The sequence below is a fragment of the Penicillium daleae genome (assembly GCF_028827525.1).
Source record: "Penicillium daleae strain IBT 16125 chromosome Unknown utg000001l_segment0_segment0, whole genome shotgun sequence".
NCBI classification, from domain to species: domain Eukaryota; kingdom Fungi; phylum Ascomycota; class Eurotiomycetes; order Eurotiales; family Aspergillaceae; genus Penicillium; species Penicillium daleae.
The window spans coordinates 998,227-1,015,716 of NW_026623149.1; the positions used below are offsets into that span (position 1 = coordinate 998,227).

Here is a 17,490-nt window from a genome sequence, read left to right on the forward strand (position 1 = left end):
TTCTGTTATCAGAAGATATCCGCTGTACATTATCAGTTCATATATCCCCCCGCCACAATGCGCGCCGTTCAAATCAAAGAATACGTTAAGGTGCGCTACCCATACTTACCACCTCGTCTTACATTATCCCCAGCACGATCCAAGAAAACGCAAACCCTCCTACAACAACCCATACTAACCCTCTTCCCAGGGCCCGCTAGACCTCACAGTCTCCGAAGTCCCAACCCCCACCCCTTCCGCCGACAAATACCTCATCGAGATCCACTCCGCCGGCACAAACTTCTTCGACATCCTCCAAATCCAAGGCAAATACCAGCACCAACCACCACTCCCTGGGTCGGCGGTGCCGAATTCGCCGGCACCATCGCCGCAGTTCCAACCGCCGCTCCTTCTCCACGCTTCCGCGTCGGTGATCGCGTCTTCGGCGCTACACAGGGCGCGTACGCCACCCACGTCCTCGCCCCGGAGACCACCCTCCTCCCCGTGCCGAAGGGGTGGAGCTTCGAAGATGCGGCTGGTCTGTTCGTCACCGCGCCTACCTCCTACGGTGGTCTGGTGCATCGCGCCGGCGTGAAGGCCGGTGACTGGGTGCTCGTGCATGCGGCTGCGGGCGGCGTGGGCCTGGCCGCTGTGCAGATTGCCAAGGCCAAGGGGGCGACTGTCATTGCGACGGCGGGTACGCAGCGTAAGCGTGAGATTGCGGCCGAGTTTGGCGCGGATTATGTTGTTGATTATACGGATAAGGCGTGGCCGGAGCAGGTGAAGAAGTTGTGTGCTACGCATCGGACGGGGAATGGCAAGGCTGGGGTGGATATCGTTTATGACCCCGTTGGTATGATTGAGGCGAGTTTGAAGTGTGTTGCTTGGAATGCGAGGTTGTTGGTTATTGGGTTTGCGGCGGGCAAGATTGAGAAGGTTGCGCTGAATCGGGTGTTGTTAAAGAATGTTAGTCTGGTTGGACTGCATTGGGGTCAGTATGCTAAGTTTGAGACGGAGACTGTGGGTGAGGTGTGGAAGGGCATCTTTGAGCTGGTTGCCCAGGGTAAGTTCAAGGGTACGGCGTTCAGGGATGAGAGTTTTGTTGGGCTGGAGAGTGTTCCCAAAGCGTTGCAGGCTCTTGGAGGACGCGAGACTTGGGGGAAGGTTGTGGTTAATGTGACTGGCAATGAGAATGCCAAGAGTAAGCTCTAGTTTGGGAGCTACATAGGTGTTAGAAGATATACAGGGTACGGTAGATTTATCATGTATCAAATCAGATTTCAAATATCATTCATTCAATCGTGGTTCTGTCTGAGCCGAGCTAAGAATAAAACACAAAGCCTCATAAACAACAGATGTAGGTGCGCAAGGAGTCATGCTCTCGTAGAACAAAGTAAGACCCTCCACCGAAGCAGAGAGGAACTCGAGCAAGTATAACATGAACTATGAAGGCCCTTTTTGCTTGTTTTAGCAACCCATTTGACGAACAGCGCAGAGGGACTTCCGAGGAAGTCCTTCCGGCTCCCAATTCAGCTCCAGTCGGTCACGGCCACAAAACGCGGCGCTGTGGTGACTGTCCTTCGAAGAAGGGTCCGTGAGGAGTGTCTGTGAGGACTGGGACAGCTGAATTGAGGGGATGCAGGGGTGGTTGGTTTCCAGGATATTCAAGGTGTTTATTTTGGATTGGAGATGAATTGCGATGAGGGGAGGGTGAATCGGAGCATGGTGGCGACCTTGGACAGAGATGTAGTCGAAACTGGCTGTTAGTAGGGATAGAAGTTCATCTGGACTTCTGTCGAGAAGAGAAATTGCTTGAATCAGCATCAGATTCTGCCATTTCTAGCTTGGGACGTTGAAGCATCAAGCAAGGAAAAATGGAAAACCCAGTTGGAGTTGAGAAGATTCGCTTATGGCCAACCTGTCACGTGATAGATATCACTGGCCAATCAGGATAGCTCAGCCCTACTCAACTATAGATACCGTTTAGACTAGTAGAACTGCGAAGTCGAAAAAACAAACTACTCTTTTGACTTCCCACTTCAAGAGAATACGGGGAAAGTGAGTCAATCCAAATTCTCACAGTGTTATTCCACACGAAAGCCTGGCATATATGGAGTATGCCCGTTCAACTGCTAAGACTCCTTCGCTGTACAGTTCTTGTTTCGGTACGATTCGGTACGCGAGGACATCATGGGGGCAACCAATCTTATCTGCAGCCTAATCATTGACAGGGGTATGACAGCCGATAGATTCATCTTTAGTAATGAAACATGACTCGTGTGTTTACTCTCATTAAAGAGGGATCTATAGCTGCTGGCGAGTCCCTGAGTTCGCCGTTCCCTTCCTGCTGCTATTTCAGGTCTAGAGAGGCTAAAAATTATGATAATGGTTGGCTATTGATATACAGTGTATGTGGGATCCTAAATAGGGAGCTAGCTCCATCACTGTCTTATAGGGATGCATGATCCATACGTTCTATAATAGCCTGCGTATGGGCCGTTTAGATTAGCCTTGATGAGGGCCACATATGCACCCAACCTGAAATTAGATACTTGCAAAAGGAGTACAGTACTCCTGTCTAACAATTCATTTTACTATGCAATACGGAGTTCCTCCTTACTAAGCACCTCTTACTTGCGAGTGAGATTTATTTGGACCCACAAGTGCCATTCGGTGGTGTAATGGTGCATTCAAGCTCCCGCTATTACTACAATACACTCGAGTTGGAGAGGTCATAAGATGGTAAATGAAAGTATTCCACCTATCCTACATTAGCCAGCACAGAGACCCATGGAGCATATCAAACAAAGAATTGCCAATGTTGCGTCAAGTGAACCGCTTAATGAATGCCGTCAGATCGAGTGGCCTATAATGAAACGACGATTATGCCGAAAACAAAATAAGACCAGTTATAGTCATCACCGCATGTATCGCCCTCGTACTCGTTGTCTTGAACATCATCGCCATCGTCGGTAGTCTCAGGTATTTTTTTACTCAAGCCGAACACATTAACTGACGCGGAGTTTTCCTTGTACAAAAATACTTGCTTCAAAGGGTTAAGCGAAGAGGCTGCGTTATTCAGGGCCCTAAAGAGGGCTAAGAAAGAGCAAATCGATAATAGGAAATTCCAATAATCTAGATCGACAAAATGCAAAAAAAAACATACAACAGCCAGGATTCGCATGTGGTCACCCACCATACTACTAACTGGCCGGCGTGTGGCTTAAGTACGGCTGAGCGGACGGGAAGCCCTGTTCTCCACACCCTATGGTCGTATGTGCTGATTATCACTTGAAACCAAAATATATGCTGTAAAGAATGCATTGAGCGCTGCTTTACCGTCGCGCGACTAGGGTGAGCAAGGGTGAGTGCGCAATAGACAGGGTGAGAAGCTCGGTGAGAGCGGGTGATTCTCACCCTCCGTCGCGCCACTGCACTGACCCTCTCTCACCTTGGCTCAGATGTTGGTTCACCTCGGTCGGGCTGAAACAATGGTCTCCTGGCACTTGCACATATAATCGAATTTCAGCCAATAGAATTGGCCAAAATCAACGGCAAGGCTGACTTCAATGTCGCCTTGGGCCAAAGCATTGTGCTTGGTGTCCGACGTGGACATCAACGTGTTGTGTTTCCTTGCCCCAGGAATCGCAGCTACGAAGCACCTCAACATCATGTACGGCGTAGCTAAATCCGTGGGGCGACAAACCCCCATCACGTGGCGACAGCTATGTCGCAAAACTCCGACCAGCTTGTTTTAGCTCGAGCACTCGTCCGTGCTGGGTAGTGTGCCCTCTGGTCGATTATGTGAATTACAACCGTCAAAGACTGCTTACAACAATGCAAGGGAGGAGACTCGTGATTAATTCGTATCTCAATATGCGTTAAGCAAAATTAGTCAAGCTGAAGTTCTCTGAACTGCTCTTCCAGATCATCAAGGACTGTAATGACATTGTTGTAAAAAGCCTGCTGAAGGGCAGGACTCTTGAAGTCATCGTCATGCCCAAAGTCGCAGTAAAGACATCTCTTGATGACCTCTTTGAAGCTTTTGCTGATCTTGCCATGGCTAAACTCTACTACTCGGCGGGCTGTGAAATATTCATCGAAGTCTGGTTTCCCTCCTTCTTCTCGGTCGATCGACCGTGCCAGGGCCGCGAGAGGAACTTGAAATGCGAGCTCGAGGAACATCACGCCGAGTCCGAAGAGAACTGGATTTCGAATAAGGCGAGGGTACGCGGGAGACGCAGGCAGTGATTCGGTTGAAACAGAGCTCGTCATGTAAGCACAGACATGCTGTGGCTGTTCAACGGAAGGATCGGGACTATCAAAAAAATGAATATCTTCACTTCGCCATGCCCTGTTGAGCCATGGTGTGGCATGGTAGTAAAGAACAGCAGTAGCGAGATATTTAGCCAGACGGACACGCTCGTACTGACTCATTTCCTTCATGATGTCGGATCTTGGTTGTGATATAAGCTCTGACAGGGACTTGGCTGTGGTTGTTATGCTGGTCCGACTGCCTAAATATGCCAAGTGTTTGCATGTTCCGTTGTCCCCAAGTAAGCCAATGCACGTATTACGTTCCTGTTGGTTTAAAGATCTCTCGACCACCTTGCAGAAGTTGCGTTGGATATGGAGATATGGGATTTTATCGACGTCTGCTTTTGAGCACAGTGGCTGTATTGGCGCTGCTGGAAGCTTGAACTGCACACGTTTTCGTGGTGCCGATGAGTAGATTTCGCGCTTGACCTCTCGTTGTCTTTTGAGAGAAGGATTTTCGCTAGAGGATGATGTGAACGCTAGCTGAGAATAACTCTTATGAGATGTGATGGTGGACTCTACGTCTATCCAGGCCGCGTTCCCCGGTGCTCTTGGGTGTTGAATAAAGGCGATGTTGAATCGGACCCGGGTTGTCGTTCCATTAACAGCTGGCTGGAGGGATATGTGCACATTATGGACAGTATGTGCTGCACAAGCTGACCCGAAAGCGTCGTAGAGGCTGCGAGCTGCTTGTTGGATAACACGGAAGTCCTCAAATTTTCGACGACATTCAGGGATTCTGTCTATCGTTGATGCTTGCCAGGTACACGTATGGTTTTTCTTCGGTTGATTAATGACCGACCCGAAATTTTGAACCAGGGATTCCATGTCTTCTACAGAATACTGTGTATACGATTGATTAGACTGGGTGTGTTAACGGTGATTCTATAGGTATCTTACTCACCTTGAGCAACGACACGGCACTTATGTGCTCTGACCTTGCCTGAGTAGCAACAGGAAGCTGTCTGGTTAAGCCCTCAATGCTTTCAAGCTTCTTTTGGATCTCCAGAGCTATCTCTAGACAAGAAAACTCGGATGAACCAAGGCGGTCATCTGATAACAGGACTTTTGCAAGATCGGAGACAAGGAAGCGCTGGTTTTTCAACATTTCTTTGAGATCAGCATCTCGAGGCAAATACTCTCGATGTTCCCTGAGGGATTTAATGACACACTTAAAACTGGAGTCGATTTCAGGCAGAACTGTTGCTATCAGCGTAGGAACTAAAACTTTGGGCGCGAAAATTACCCTGCAACAGCTCCCCATCGCTGGTATCAGGATTGTATTGTGAGTGACATCCTTCTTCTCTGCGACTTGACAGAGCGCATACTTTGGAGGCCGTTTCTTGGATAGGGCAGTGAGATTCCTGTGATGAGTCCCGCGGTTGCTTAGGTCTCTTTTCGAATTGGTCAATGACCGCCCACTGTTCAAGTAGTGACTTCATGCACGCGGCTGCTGCTCCGGCAGAGTACTTTTGCCAGATTTTGTTTTTGTGACTGTCGGCATAGTCACAGACTCCTTTTATAACAAGAAAAGGCATAATACCGTCAATGCCCGCACCCTCCATTTCAAACGCAATCACCTTCTCTTTATCGGCAATTCTGTCTCTGTCCTTGCCAGATTTCATGACTGTGTCTCCTGACGCTATTCGCCCAAAGTGGACACTGAACTCCCTCTGAGATGAACGCGAACGAACAATTAATCTCTCCCGATCACACCTCAGTGCTTTACAAGTGGCCTTCTGGGCCTTTTTGCAAGATTTGTTCTCCCCGCATGTTTTGCATTTCGAGTTATCGTGATGCTTGTGGTGGTAGTTTGGTTCGAAAAGCTGATCAGATTGCCTAGGGGGGCAAGAATAATCGCTAGTTCGCGTTCGAAGGGCACTAAGATGATAGTCTGTCCTGCTGAGTAGATACTCGCGGCCCTTTAGGCTTCTAAGCTTGCGCAAGAAGGCTTGCACTTCGCTATCCCCACTTGAGCGAGACGCCGTTTCTCTGTATTGGAATGACCCGGGGAACTGTTTTCCAAAATCGTACGGCAAAATCTCACCACTGATTATGATATCACCAAGGAATATTCCCCCTTCGATGCCTCCTGGCACCCCTCCACAAACGCCAACAATCAAGGCAAGTCGGATACATGGAAAGCTCCAGTGGCAGCTCTTTGCGACAGTTGCTGCTTGGACCTTCCCCATGCCAGTCATATATGCCAACACGACATTATGATTGCCGATCACTCCTGTTCGATAGGAATTTGTGTCTTTAAGCGCTTTACCGTATCGATCACCGTTTGCATCCCAGATATGGTCAAAAAGGAGCTCTACTGCGTTAGATTCTATCTCTAGAGCACAGATGATCGCAACGCTGAAGTCCTCGCGGTCTCTTGGTGTTAGAGGAAACGGCATCGTCACGAAACTCGAGCGGTAGGGTTATGTGGAAGTGATTAAGGATAAAAAGTCTGTCCGTGGGTTAGCTGACAAAATTAACTGGGGTTCAACTTACCACGTCACGCCTCCTGGTCTGCCTTGTTGTTCCGCAAATAAAAATAAGAGACTAGCCGCTTTGCCTGCATACTCAGCCCCTCAGAGGTTCGCACCGCCTTGAATTCTTACACTTCACACAATCCGTCGCCGCTCGCCAGAAAGACTATGAAGACTAAAGCAGAGAGTACAGATATGCCTAATGACTGGGTGGTGTCCAAAATCGATCACAGCTCTGAGGATCCAAATTTTGGCTTCGTCGAAACCCTGTATCAGACCTGCTCAGCTGCTCTTGTGTCTCTATGGAAATCGCATTTTCGATTGACAACTCATAATCCACAGAAGATCATTCTGAAGAAAGATATAGCGAACATCCAGTTCTGGGAAGAGAACTTCCCTGCCGGCCACCTTGATACCATCCTGGCAGAGTCGAGCGGCTTGAAGATCCGTGTGCTCGAGAGCCTGACGGGTATTGGCAGGATTCTCATCTCCTTTTTCACAGATTTTGATGAAGCAATATTCAGCACACAGAACGAATGTAATCCCGAATGCAACTTTGTGAATGACCTGGAAACACAATTGGAAAAGGCTGCACTGATGCTTGACGCCGAAGAAAGATCTGAGCCATCGTCGGATGAGGAGACCTCCTACGATTCCTCCCACGATTCCTCCCTAGCCACCGAACGTCACCAGAATCGCCTCGGACGCCTCCACTCCTACATAAGCTGTCTGATAGATCTTACACCCGTGGTGGAGAGGTATATATGCTCCTTGAATTGCAAGGCGGAAGTTCAATATGTTCCGATCGAGACTGCCTTTCGTTTATCTCATCGTGCGCAGCCTTACGCAATGCATATTCGCGACCGGTCGGTGTCCTCACCAGGGCTTTTTTTTCCCTATACTGATTTAAGCAAGATTTGAAAACGCACCTACCTCTCTTGTGGAGCGGTTAGCAGAGGCTAACTTGGAAAGATTAATCCGGCTTCGAACGCAAGAAGACGAGGAAGAAGTGGATGATCACACGAATCAGGACACTGTGACATTGTTCAAGCCCGTTTCCCTGTTCCATGACTCTGGTCTTGGGACATCCATTCCTACAATGTCGCAGTATGCCGCTACTGTCGCTTCCCATACTTCGTTCCTCTCGGTTGCTGGAGAAGAGGCCCTTGGTCGCCCCCGAGTTCCCCCACTACCACAGGAAGGCGGACATCCCTTTCAATGCAATTACTGTCACAGGACCATTTCTATGCGAAATCGAATAGAGTGGAAGTACGTACATAAAAAGGATCAAGCTAAAAAGTCTGATTATACTGACTAAATAGGATGCATGTCTTCGGTGATTTGGAGTCGTACGTTTGCACACGCGATGACTGCAGGGACGGGCTCAAAACATTCCCGACCCGTCAATTATGGGCGGATCACGAATTCAATGAGCACTTTACTCTGCTCCGATGGCGTTGCTTCAACTGCAGCATCCCATTCAACACCCCGGAACTCTTTGTTGAACATTTGGCTCAAGCGCATGGTATTATACTGACTGGCCACCGTTTAAAAGCTATAACTTCAGAAGCGCGAGAGACAGTCTTGACACCTGGATTCGAGGACTACAAGTGTCTGTTATGCTTACAGGATGGCTGGAAGACCAAGAAAGCCTATACGACCCATGTCGGGCGACACCTGGAGGAGATCTCCCTGGCATGTCTCCCGAGAGATGAAGAAGACAGTATTGACGATGGCTTAGTTACAGACATATCCAGCACCCCCGGCAATATTGAGGGGCCGGCTTCCTCCACTGGAGCAAGCTATGAGGTCGATGCAGATTCTGAAGCTCAATATGAGCAATGGGGCCGACCTGTGTCAACTCCTGAGCCCATTCTGGCCGATTGGGCGAGCAAAGAACACGAGGACTCGGAGTCTGGCGTTATAATCGATACGGGTAGCCCCAAAACAATCTCGCCCCGAGTTATTCCGAGTGCACTCTTTTCAGGCCCGTCGCTTTCAAACGAACAGTGGGCGGGCTCCGAATCAGTACAGCCTAACAGCTACTGGTCAGTGGCCGAGAAACGCTATTTCAAGAGGCTGTTGGCCCACTTTGGTGAAGACTTTGAAGGGATATCGAGATTTATGAAGACCAAAACCCAGGTCATGGTGAGATCGAAGCATCTGCGCTTTCTCTCGAGTTGAGCGCTCTTTGATAAGACATAACTGACAGTGCAATAATGCAGGTTCGCGACCATCTCAATCAACGACTAGCCGCGGGCGAAACGGACCTTGAAGAAACCATGAGAGATGCAGAAGCCAGGAAACTCCGCGGGGAGCCCCAACACCCGGTCACAATACCCAGGTTGACGTCCCGACAGCCAGAGCCATCATGCCAAACCGAACCCCTGCGTACTGAACAACAACAACACCAATGTATTGAACCAGAGGAAAAACGCGTGGAAAGCCTTGATCAACACAAGAACAGCCAACTGCTTACTACGGATCAATTGAACAAGTCAAAGACAAAGTGCGGATCGCAGCGGCCAGAGGAAGATTATGAACTCGAACTCGTGCGAATGGATCAAGGGGTTCGAGATAGATTAGAACAGCAACGCAAAGAAAGCCTTCCACAGCAGAAGCAACAAGAAGCGCTGATACGCGCCACTGAAGCCAGTGCCAGCCAAATACTTAAGGGATATGGTCGATTACAGAATGAGCCGCTTGTCAAGGAGAAGATAACAAAGAACAATAGCGATTCGCCCTCCTTTGTTGCGCAAGCGAATGCACCTTCGTCAAACGATGCACAGAACTTGGAACTATCCCAACAGCAACAGCCGCAGCAGCTAGCGCAGCAAGGTTCTATCCCACAAGATGGTCAAAATGCAGCCATGTTCACCGGTCAAATCGTCAACGACCCTCGAATGAGAGCCTCTATGAATATACCGCAAGGCATAAACAAGGCAACTAGCCTCACTCAAAGCCCGCAGCAGAGAACTCCTCAGCAAAGCCATGCGACTGCTGTTCCTGCGCCTCAAAATCAAGGGACCAATCAACCAATCCCGCAAGAGCCTTTCACGGCCATGACTCCTGAACAACGTCTGGAATTTATGGAGTCGACGCGGCGCCAACAGCAGGCGTACTTCCGCGGTCTGCCTCTCGATCAGGCAATTACTGAACACAATTGGAACAACAACCTCTTACCAACTCTCTTGGAGGTCCCCTCGATGTCCAAGAAGCCTTTCAATCCCAATAAGACGTACTGGTCTTGCGAGTTCTGTGATTTCAAGAACAACTACAAAAGCTCCTTCGAGCGGCATAACAGAACATGGCACTTCCTCGAGGAACAATTCTTCTGCCCGTTCCGGCACTGCGATTTCGAAAGTGTCAGAGAGGATAAAGTAAAGTCGCACTGGAAGTACATGCATCCGGGAGACAATGAAAAGGGCGGAGAGTGCAAGCCGTTGAAGACAGTGTATCCTCATCCTGAAAAATGCCCAGGCTGCCTGAGATCCATCGGAAGCTGGCGCCAAATGTGGGCTTGCTATACCCAACACCGTCGCGTCGACCGTAAGTCGTTAGGCGCGAGCGCGGGAACGGGTGGTAATGACCCTGGCGATGATCCCGGTGATGACTTTGGTGGTGACCCTGGCGATAACCCTGGCGATGACCCGAGATTGCCAAGGTTGCGCCGCCCTCAATCATTGCGACTTGATGGTGTCGGAGACACCATCGCGGTCCCCTCGATGTCCAAGAAGCATTTCAATCCTAACAAGACGTACTGGTCTTGCGAGTTCTGTGATTTCAAGAACAACTACAAAAGCTCCTTCGAGCGGCATAACAGAACATGGCACTTCCTCGAGGAACAATTCTTCTGCCCGTTCCGGCACTGCGATTTCGAAAGTGTCAGAGAGGATAAAGTAATGTTTCACTGGAAGTACGCGCACCCGGGGGACAATACAAAGGACGGAGAGCGCAAGCCGTTGAAGACAATGTATCCTCATCCTGAAAAATGCCCAGGCTGCCTGAGATCCATCGGAAGCTGGCGCCAAATGTGGACTTGCTATGCCCAACACCGTCGCGTCGACCCTAAGTCGTTAGGCGCGAGCGCAGGAATGGGTGGTAATGACCCTGGCGATGATCCCGGTGATGACCCCGGCGATGATCCCGGTGATGACCCTGGCGATGACCCTGGCGATGACCCTGGCGATGACCCTGGCGATGACCCTGGCGATGACCCTGGCGATGACCCTGGCGATGACCCTGGCGATGACCCGAGATTGCCAAGGTTGCGCCGCCCTCAATCATTGCGACTTGATGGTGTCGGAGACACCAAAGCACACAGGAAGCAGGAGAGAAATAACGGACTTAATTGATCTATCTAGAGAGAGAGAAGTCAGCCTTGAATTCTTGTCTAATAGTTTGTTAGCCACCAAGGCCGAAAACATTAAATTTGGCTACTACAGCGTCGGTTAAACTCTATACCAACCGAAACTGTCCATGTATGTTCTCTAAGTCCAGCTTGATGAAATGGACGTGTTTATGCTACAAAGTCCTAAGAAAGTCAATCAGGGGCGCACCGTGTTCATATTGCGCTGGCAGAATTGGCACTTCCGTTCGAAGAGGAGATCATTGACTACAGTAAGCCGAGAACGCCTGAGTATCTCGAGATCAATTCTAGTGGGAGGGTACCCGCAATGATATACAACGGCCACATCATCATTGAGTCGGCTATTATCGCGCAGTTTCTGGCCGATTCAGTGGCATCGACGCACTTGATTCCACGAACTGGAGAAGCCCAAGGAGCCCTCGTGCGTGAGAGGATCGCTTTCTTTGTCGAAACTTATTTTTCAAAGGCCAAGATCTACTACTACCGGGCAATAGAAGCCAGAACTGATGAAGATGCCGAGGACCTGGGCAAGCGTTATTTTGATGCCGTCGTCACAGACGTTGAGCCTCTCTTGCGGGACGCGAGACCGTTCTTCAACGGCAGCAACAAGCTGACTGTGGCCGAGGTAAGTACACTATAGTTACTTTGAAGATGCTGGCTTGGTTCCTATTACCAAGGCATCCGAGATTCAGAGTGATTGAGACGATTTGCAGGTCCTGACGGCCTCATTTATCATGCGCATTTTCATGCTGCCCTTCACCGAAGATGCACCACTGCCAAAATCCATGATAGTTGGTCTAGCAGAAAATGCGCCGAATTTCTACGTGTGGGCCCAGGCCACCATGAAGCATCCGTCTGTAAATAGCATCTACAACAGAGATGTTTGTGCGGCCGAGATGCGTGATCGACGAGAGAAGGCTCGTGCTTTGGCATAAGTTCGGCACTCAAATAATTGCTGTGAGCTCCAAGTTTCAATCATTATCCATCGTTGATTGCTAAGGGTCCCATATATGGAATACCTGTTGGTAAGAACTCCAATATTGTTTAGAAGTCAATGTCAGAAGGCCAGAAAGGCCACTAAAGAGCTTCGTAGTATCAACTTGTGTAACTGAACCAATTATTAGGTCAAGTGCTTATAAACCCTGTTGAAGCTTCCTGGAAAATGCCTTCCAAGCTTGATACCATAACTCTAAAAGGTTCAGAATTCACTAAACGCTGGATCATACCTCAGCCGTCGTGCCGACTTAGTACGATAGTATCCTCGGAGATAGACATGTAGGATCCGATCCATCTGTTCTGAATTTACTTCATGTCTATCCTTCTTGAGTCGCATTCCCGTAAAGAACTCCGTGGATTTAGGTGAGTAACCCTCAGCAAGGCTCAGCCAGATTTTAAGCCATAGCTGGTCAACTGTGGCAACAAGATGTTATGTAAGCTCAAATTTGCAGAAATATTCTTAGCGTGGTAAAAATTCATTATTTTCAATAATCACATAGTTAAAGTGAGAAAGCTTCATGACTAACATTATTTGTATGATTTACGTTCCGAGTTCTATTATTTTGGTGTATTAATTGCCTTGGGCTGTATTGCAACCATTGTATCCTCCAGTAGGAACCTTGCATAAACAATTCGAGATCGGTTAAAGCCTTGTTCAAAGATAATTCTAGAAAGTTGAATGAAACATCGCGCACTACATATTCCAGGAGGAGGGTAGTGTTCTTTCGAACGGATTTGGAACTGATTAGTATTTGTGAGAAAGATTTGTTTTGTAATATAGGGACCTGTGAATTACTAGATCCGGTTAGTTTTGCCGTTCACGAATACACTATTCTGTCATCTCCTCCCCAAATCAACCCGACATAAAAGACCCAACCTCGCCGTCTCCCCCTCCCTTTAACTCCTCTACCTTACACTTATCGCCGCCCCCTTTCTTTTTACTCTAGCCCCACTAACCACTGGGCGTTTTGCTTTTAGCCCGACGTACTGCCCTTCTATTTCATCGGAGATACCGCTCGATCTGATAGCTAGCTCGTTTTTAATCCTTAAGTTGGAATAGTAGTCATATAAGAATAGAACTACTAGGATAGTCTGGTCCGTAGCGGTATCGCGTGATTTCGTATTAATTCTCCTTAAGGGAGTGACTATACGCCATACTACGAAGCTATCTAGGTCTTCCTCTTCCTATATACCTCGATCAGCCATTCCGCTAGCCTCCTTCTATAAAGAGCTAGTATACTCTCGATATAGCCCCCCCGCTCCGTCCGCATAGAGTAGCTCTCGGTTATCTTGCCACGAATAGCGTAGTGGGTAGCTATCGTTATCGTCGGCCTCTTTAGTTCTATACCGAGTTAATGATTCTGTCAAATTAGGGCCTAGAAGTATAGGTTAATAGCGAAAATAACGTATATATCCCTCACCTTAGTGTTGAACTATGGTGTACGCCTAGATTATACCCATAGAGAGAGGAAGGCGGTATGACCAGCAAGAAAGGCTATACGGCAGAGACTGATATGAAGCGATAGATTCAACTGGTTTACGGAAGACCTAATAAAATGAGGGTGTAAATATATTATTGCTATAGATTAGGCAGCAGGATTTCAATGGGAATATATCGAGATATTCGGCAGCAAAAGGAATGAGATATGCGGGGTTTAAACCCAAAACAACGCATTGAATACGAAGTGCATGAAATAGGATGTTGGATCCACGGGGCAATCAGGATTAGCCAATCAGGGCCACAGAAAGATGTTGCATGAAGAGGTTCTCTGTTAAAGATGAACAGGAAGGAGATTCTCTAGGGAGAAGAGGCAACCAGCCGCATAAGGTCACATGATAGACTAATCCGGCTGACACACCCCTGTAGCTCTTCGAATTGTAGAAGAACCAGAGCAGGAGATAGGAGTAAAGAAAGAAGGAAGTAAAGAAAGAAGGAAGTAAAGAAAGAAGGAAGTAAAGAAAGAAGGAAGTAAAGAAAGAAGGAAGTAAAGAAAGAAGGAAGTAAAGAAAGAAGGAAGTAAAGAAAGAAGGAAGTAAAGAAAGAAGGAAGTAAAGAAAACCGACTTGAAAAACAGGCTATATCAGCGAGAAAGTGACCATTCAAATTGCTTGGCAACTATATTCACTCAGCAGGTACACACTCCAAGACCGAATCATATCTGGAGTTGTAGGTATAGATTTGCTTGATCTTGAGGCCCGCTTTCTCCATTAGAGCATACCACTGTGTTATCGTACGTTCATGTGAGGCTAGTACAGACATCATGGTGATATCGATTTGGGTTGCGTGAAAATGAACTCCGCTTCCCGGTAGGACCATATCGTCAATCAGAATGACCGAGTCAGGGCCAAGGGCAGAAATAGCATTCTTCAAGATGATGACTGCTTTCTCCTCCGGGTAGTCATGCATAATGTTGCGCATGTAGTAGAATCGACTGCCTGCCATCATTCTTTTGTCAGACTATAATCTCAAAGAGCATGAAAAGAGGAAAGGGACTTCAACTACCCTTGATTGGCTGAAGCTGCCAGAAGTCATAAGCCATTGTCTCGACTCCTTCATGTTTGATTGCCTGGGCAACAACAACATCCAAATCTTGTAGGATGACATTGTTTTTGACTGCTGATAGTCGCTCCCTCAGCGCGATGCATTGGTGGCCAATTCCACCACCGATATCGACGAACAGAGTTTGCTCTGGTGCCAGGCCTTGAGACCTCTGCTCAATTGGATAGGAATCGAGCCAATGCGGCATATCTGCATGTTGTGCCATCATGAACTGATTGAAATGCCGGAAAACATCTGGCTGTGTTTGCGCCCAAAGAAAGCCCGGCAAATCGGTATTGAAGGCTTTTTGAAGCGGAGTGTTGACCGGAGACGTAATATCTTGGTACTTAATTTGAGCTAAGAACTCGGGCAATGCAAGTAGTGCTGGGGCTAAGCTCTGAATGCTGTATCGGTTGACTGATTAGCATCCGATGACCAGGGCTGTCGAACAAAGCGGGAATGGGAAACCAACTTATGATAGACCGCACTCTGCACTCCTAGATCACTCAGGTGCTTGGTGATATTATTGGCCATAAACGTGTCTTTGCCTGTCTCTTTGATAGCTCCAACTGAGGCCAAGTAACGTAAAATGCGTCCTATTTTGGGATGTTCAGGATAAGGAACGCGGGAGGGGTTGCTTAAGGAGTTGTTTTGTGGTAGCATCCGTACCTAGTAAATCCGACGCAGCAGCAGTTCGATCACAAAGCTGGGCAATAGTTAAGGGTGTTTTGCTTTCAACGAAGATGTTAAAAAGATTCAAGTCTAATCCAATCTTAACCAGGATCGGCTCTAGGTGCTAGAAATGAAAATGGAGGAGTGAATCAGCTGATGTCTAATAAAGCAAATGTAAAGGAACAAGAAGTGCGTGAGAGCGGAAGAGAGCAACAGCAGCCTACCGCATAAGATATTCTTTGCATTGTATCCTGGCGGGTTTCAAGCGAAAGATAGAGCTCACGGAGGCTCTGGAGAATAGAGTTGTGGGCCGCCCCATCAACTCCCTGGGCCAATGACTTGACCTGAGCGACAATGGCTTCCATTGTGACAAGAGGGCTGAATTAGAAAACGCTTGAATTGCGAAATACTTGGATTGCTGTGTTGTATCCGAGCGAAACTGGGCGCAATTTATGTGTTGTTGGATGTTATAGACAGTCCCTGGTGATCGCAAAGCTCGGGGTGGCGCTAGGAAATGCACAGAGCACGTTTACCTATTTCGGGCAAGTGGTAATTTCAACGCCGTATTCTTATCAATTCCCCCCTCGACGCCAGAATTAGCGGTGTACTGGGGATGTACTGGGGACCTCTACCTATTCTGGTCAATGTGTCTTGTAGGTGAGACGGAGTTATTGAAATTGTGGCTCAAAGGACTAACGTTTACGGACATTCCAAGATAATGTGGCCTCCACTATTTCTAAGATTGGGGGCCTGAATTGAGCCTTTCCCACAAGTTGAATCTATCGGTTTGATGGGAATTGGTATGGGCTAGTAAACCGATCAATCAACGAGAATCGGTGATTCAATGCAGTGGTGTCTAAGCTATGAAAATCAAGCCCCTGCGCTTGTTGAACAACCCCCAGACGCTGTCTAGCATGTTACAGTCTTGGTATTCCGAAGATACCCGGTTTACCAAACAAACCAATGGAGATTTCGGGTATTCCTTTAATGGTCTGACTTATGCGGACTCATATGGGTCTCCGCAGTATTGTAAGTCTCCTTCCTCTCGACACAATCTCATACGCGATTCGGTTATAGAGTCACAAATTGAGTAGTTAGCTCGGCCTCAAGTACATTCTCTTTGCAGTGTTCATTTTCTGTGCCGAATGACAGATTCCCACAAACACTTCGCCTGCGTGTCGTGGGAGCGAGGAAAGAAATACCCCTGAAGTAAATGGGCTGCGTTATCCCAGTCTACCAAATATAGTTCATCGGCCAGTTCTGCTAGGCGCTCAACAAACCATGTGTGGGAGGAGAGTGGGGGTGTTTGAGACGCTAGTGCCCCTGTAAACAAGATCCAGAAGAGCAAGTCGGGGGCCGTCAAGTGAAGTTCAGTATAACTATAGTCTAATCTCTGGCGAAGGTTGCTTGAAAGAACTGCAAGACATGGCAACCCTTTAGAGTTCCAGATCCGAATCATGCAATAGACCATCGTCGATAGCCGAAGGGATTCTTGAAATGCAATATGAGAGCATTCAGTGACTGGTTTGTATAATCGGAGCATCAGAATAATGAGGTAATCGTTGCCAATAGATTGCCATGCTGAGCCTTTAAAAAGTTGGTATTCGTAGTAGCTGATGAATTCCTGGAGTGATAGAAGGATCGATATCAGCTCTGGACAGATGTTACAGGACCACGGCGAATTAAAGAATCGAGTCCCAAGTAAAGGAAGAACCGTTGATTGATCAGTCATTGCGAGGAAAGTGCACTGCGACAGTACCCTTGCCGCCCAGGTCCTAGAAATATGAAATACGGGCTGAGGGCACGAGATAACACCTCTCATCACTTCGCAGCTAGATGCAAAAACGGTTAGGAGAAGCGTAGCTGGTAAAAGAGATTCGTTGTAGAACTTACCAATATACTGTGGAGATAGTTTTGTTTCCTAGTATATCCAGTCCGCCAGCCATATCTACCAATTTTTTGAGGCCATGTATATGTGCATCGACTGCCACTGTATTAGCCTCAGCTGCCTGGTGATTCTTTATTAGCCAGTTCTATGTCTATTCTGAGAAAAAGATTTGCAAGATAGACAATACCTCTATGCAAGTTAGATGCGCAACAATCAATATGATCGATTCAAGAGAGGTCTGAGGTATGTGATC

The 17,490-nt window shown here is 47.9% G+C and overlaps 5 protein-coding genes across 5 annotated transcripts; 3 read left to right on the forward strand and 2 right to left on the reverse strand.

The window, feature by feature from the left end:
• Positions 1-57: 57 nt before the first annotated feature.
• Positions 58-1,191, forward strand: N7458_000320 (NADPH:quinone oxidoreductase family protein; the record flags this gene model as incomplete). Its single annotated transcript, XM_056903714.1, has 1 exon — positions 58-1,191. One exon carries the CDS (start codon positions 58-60, stop codon positions 1,189-1,191), a length of 1,134 nt encoding a protein of 377 aa, XP_056771481.1.
• Positions 1,192-3,870: 2,679 nt separating this feature from the next.
• Positions 3,871-6,698, reverse strand: N7458_000321 (5'-methylthioadenosine/S-adenosylhomocysteine nucleosidase family protein; the record flags this gene model as incomplete). Its single annotated transcript, XM_056903715.1, has 3 exons — positions 3,871-5,139; positions 5,201-5,496; positions 5,543-6,698. 3 exons carry the CDS (start codon positions 6,696-6,698, stop codon positions 3,871-3,873), a joined length of 2,721 nt encoding a protein of 906 aa, XP_056771482.1.
• Positions 6,699-6,941: 243 nt separating this feature from the next.
• Positions 6,942-8,957, forward strand: N7458_000322 (SANT/Myb-like DNA-binding domain-containing protein; the record flags this gene model as incomplete). Its single annotated transcript, XM_056903716.1, has 3 exons — positions 6,942-7,639; positions 7,689-8,042; positions 8,096-8,957. 3 exons carry the CDS (start codon positions 6,942-6,944, stop codon positions 8,955-8,957), a joined length of 1,914 nt encoding a protein of 637 aa, XP_056771483.1.
• Positions 8,958-11,326: 2,369 nt separating this feature from the next.
• On the forward strand, positions 11,327-12,077 carry N7458_000323 (glutathione S-transferase family protein; the record flags this gene model as incomplete). The annotated part of the gene is made up of 2 exons (XM_056903717.1): positions 11,327-11,767; positions 11,856-12,077. Coding segments are annotated over 2 exons (663 nt in total), but the record flags the coding sequence as incomplete, so codon positions are not given.
• Positions 12,078-14,260: 2,183 nt separating this feature from the next.
• On the reverse strand, positions 14,261-15,714 carry N7458_000324 (uncharacterized protein; the record flags this gene model as incomplete). Its single annotated transcript, XM_056903718.1, has 5 exons — positions 14,261-14,574; positions 14,642-15,081; positions 15,150-15,273; positions 15,347-15,473; positions 15,574-15,714. The coding sequence occupies 5 exons, from the start codon at positions 15,712-15,714 to the stop codon at positions 14,261-14,263; spliced, it is 1,146 nt and encodes a 381-aa protein (XP_056771485.1).
• Between the last annotated feature and the right edge of the window lie 1,776 nt (positions 15,715-17,490).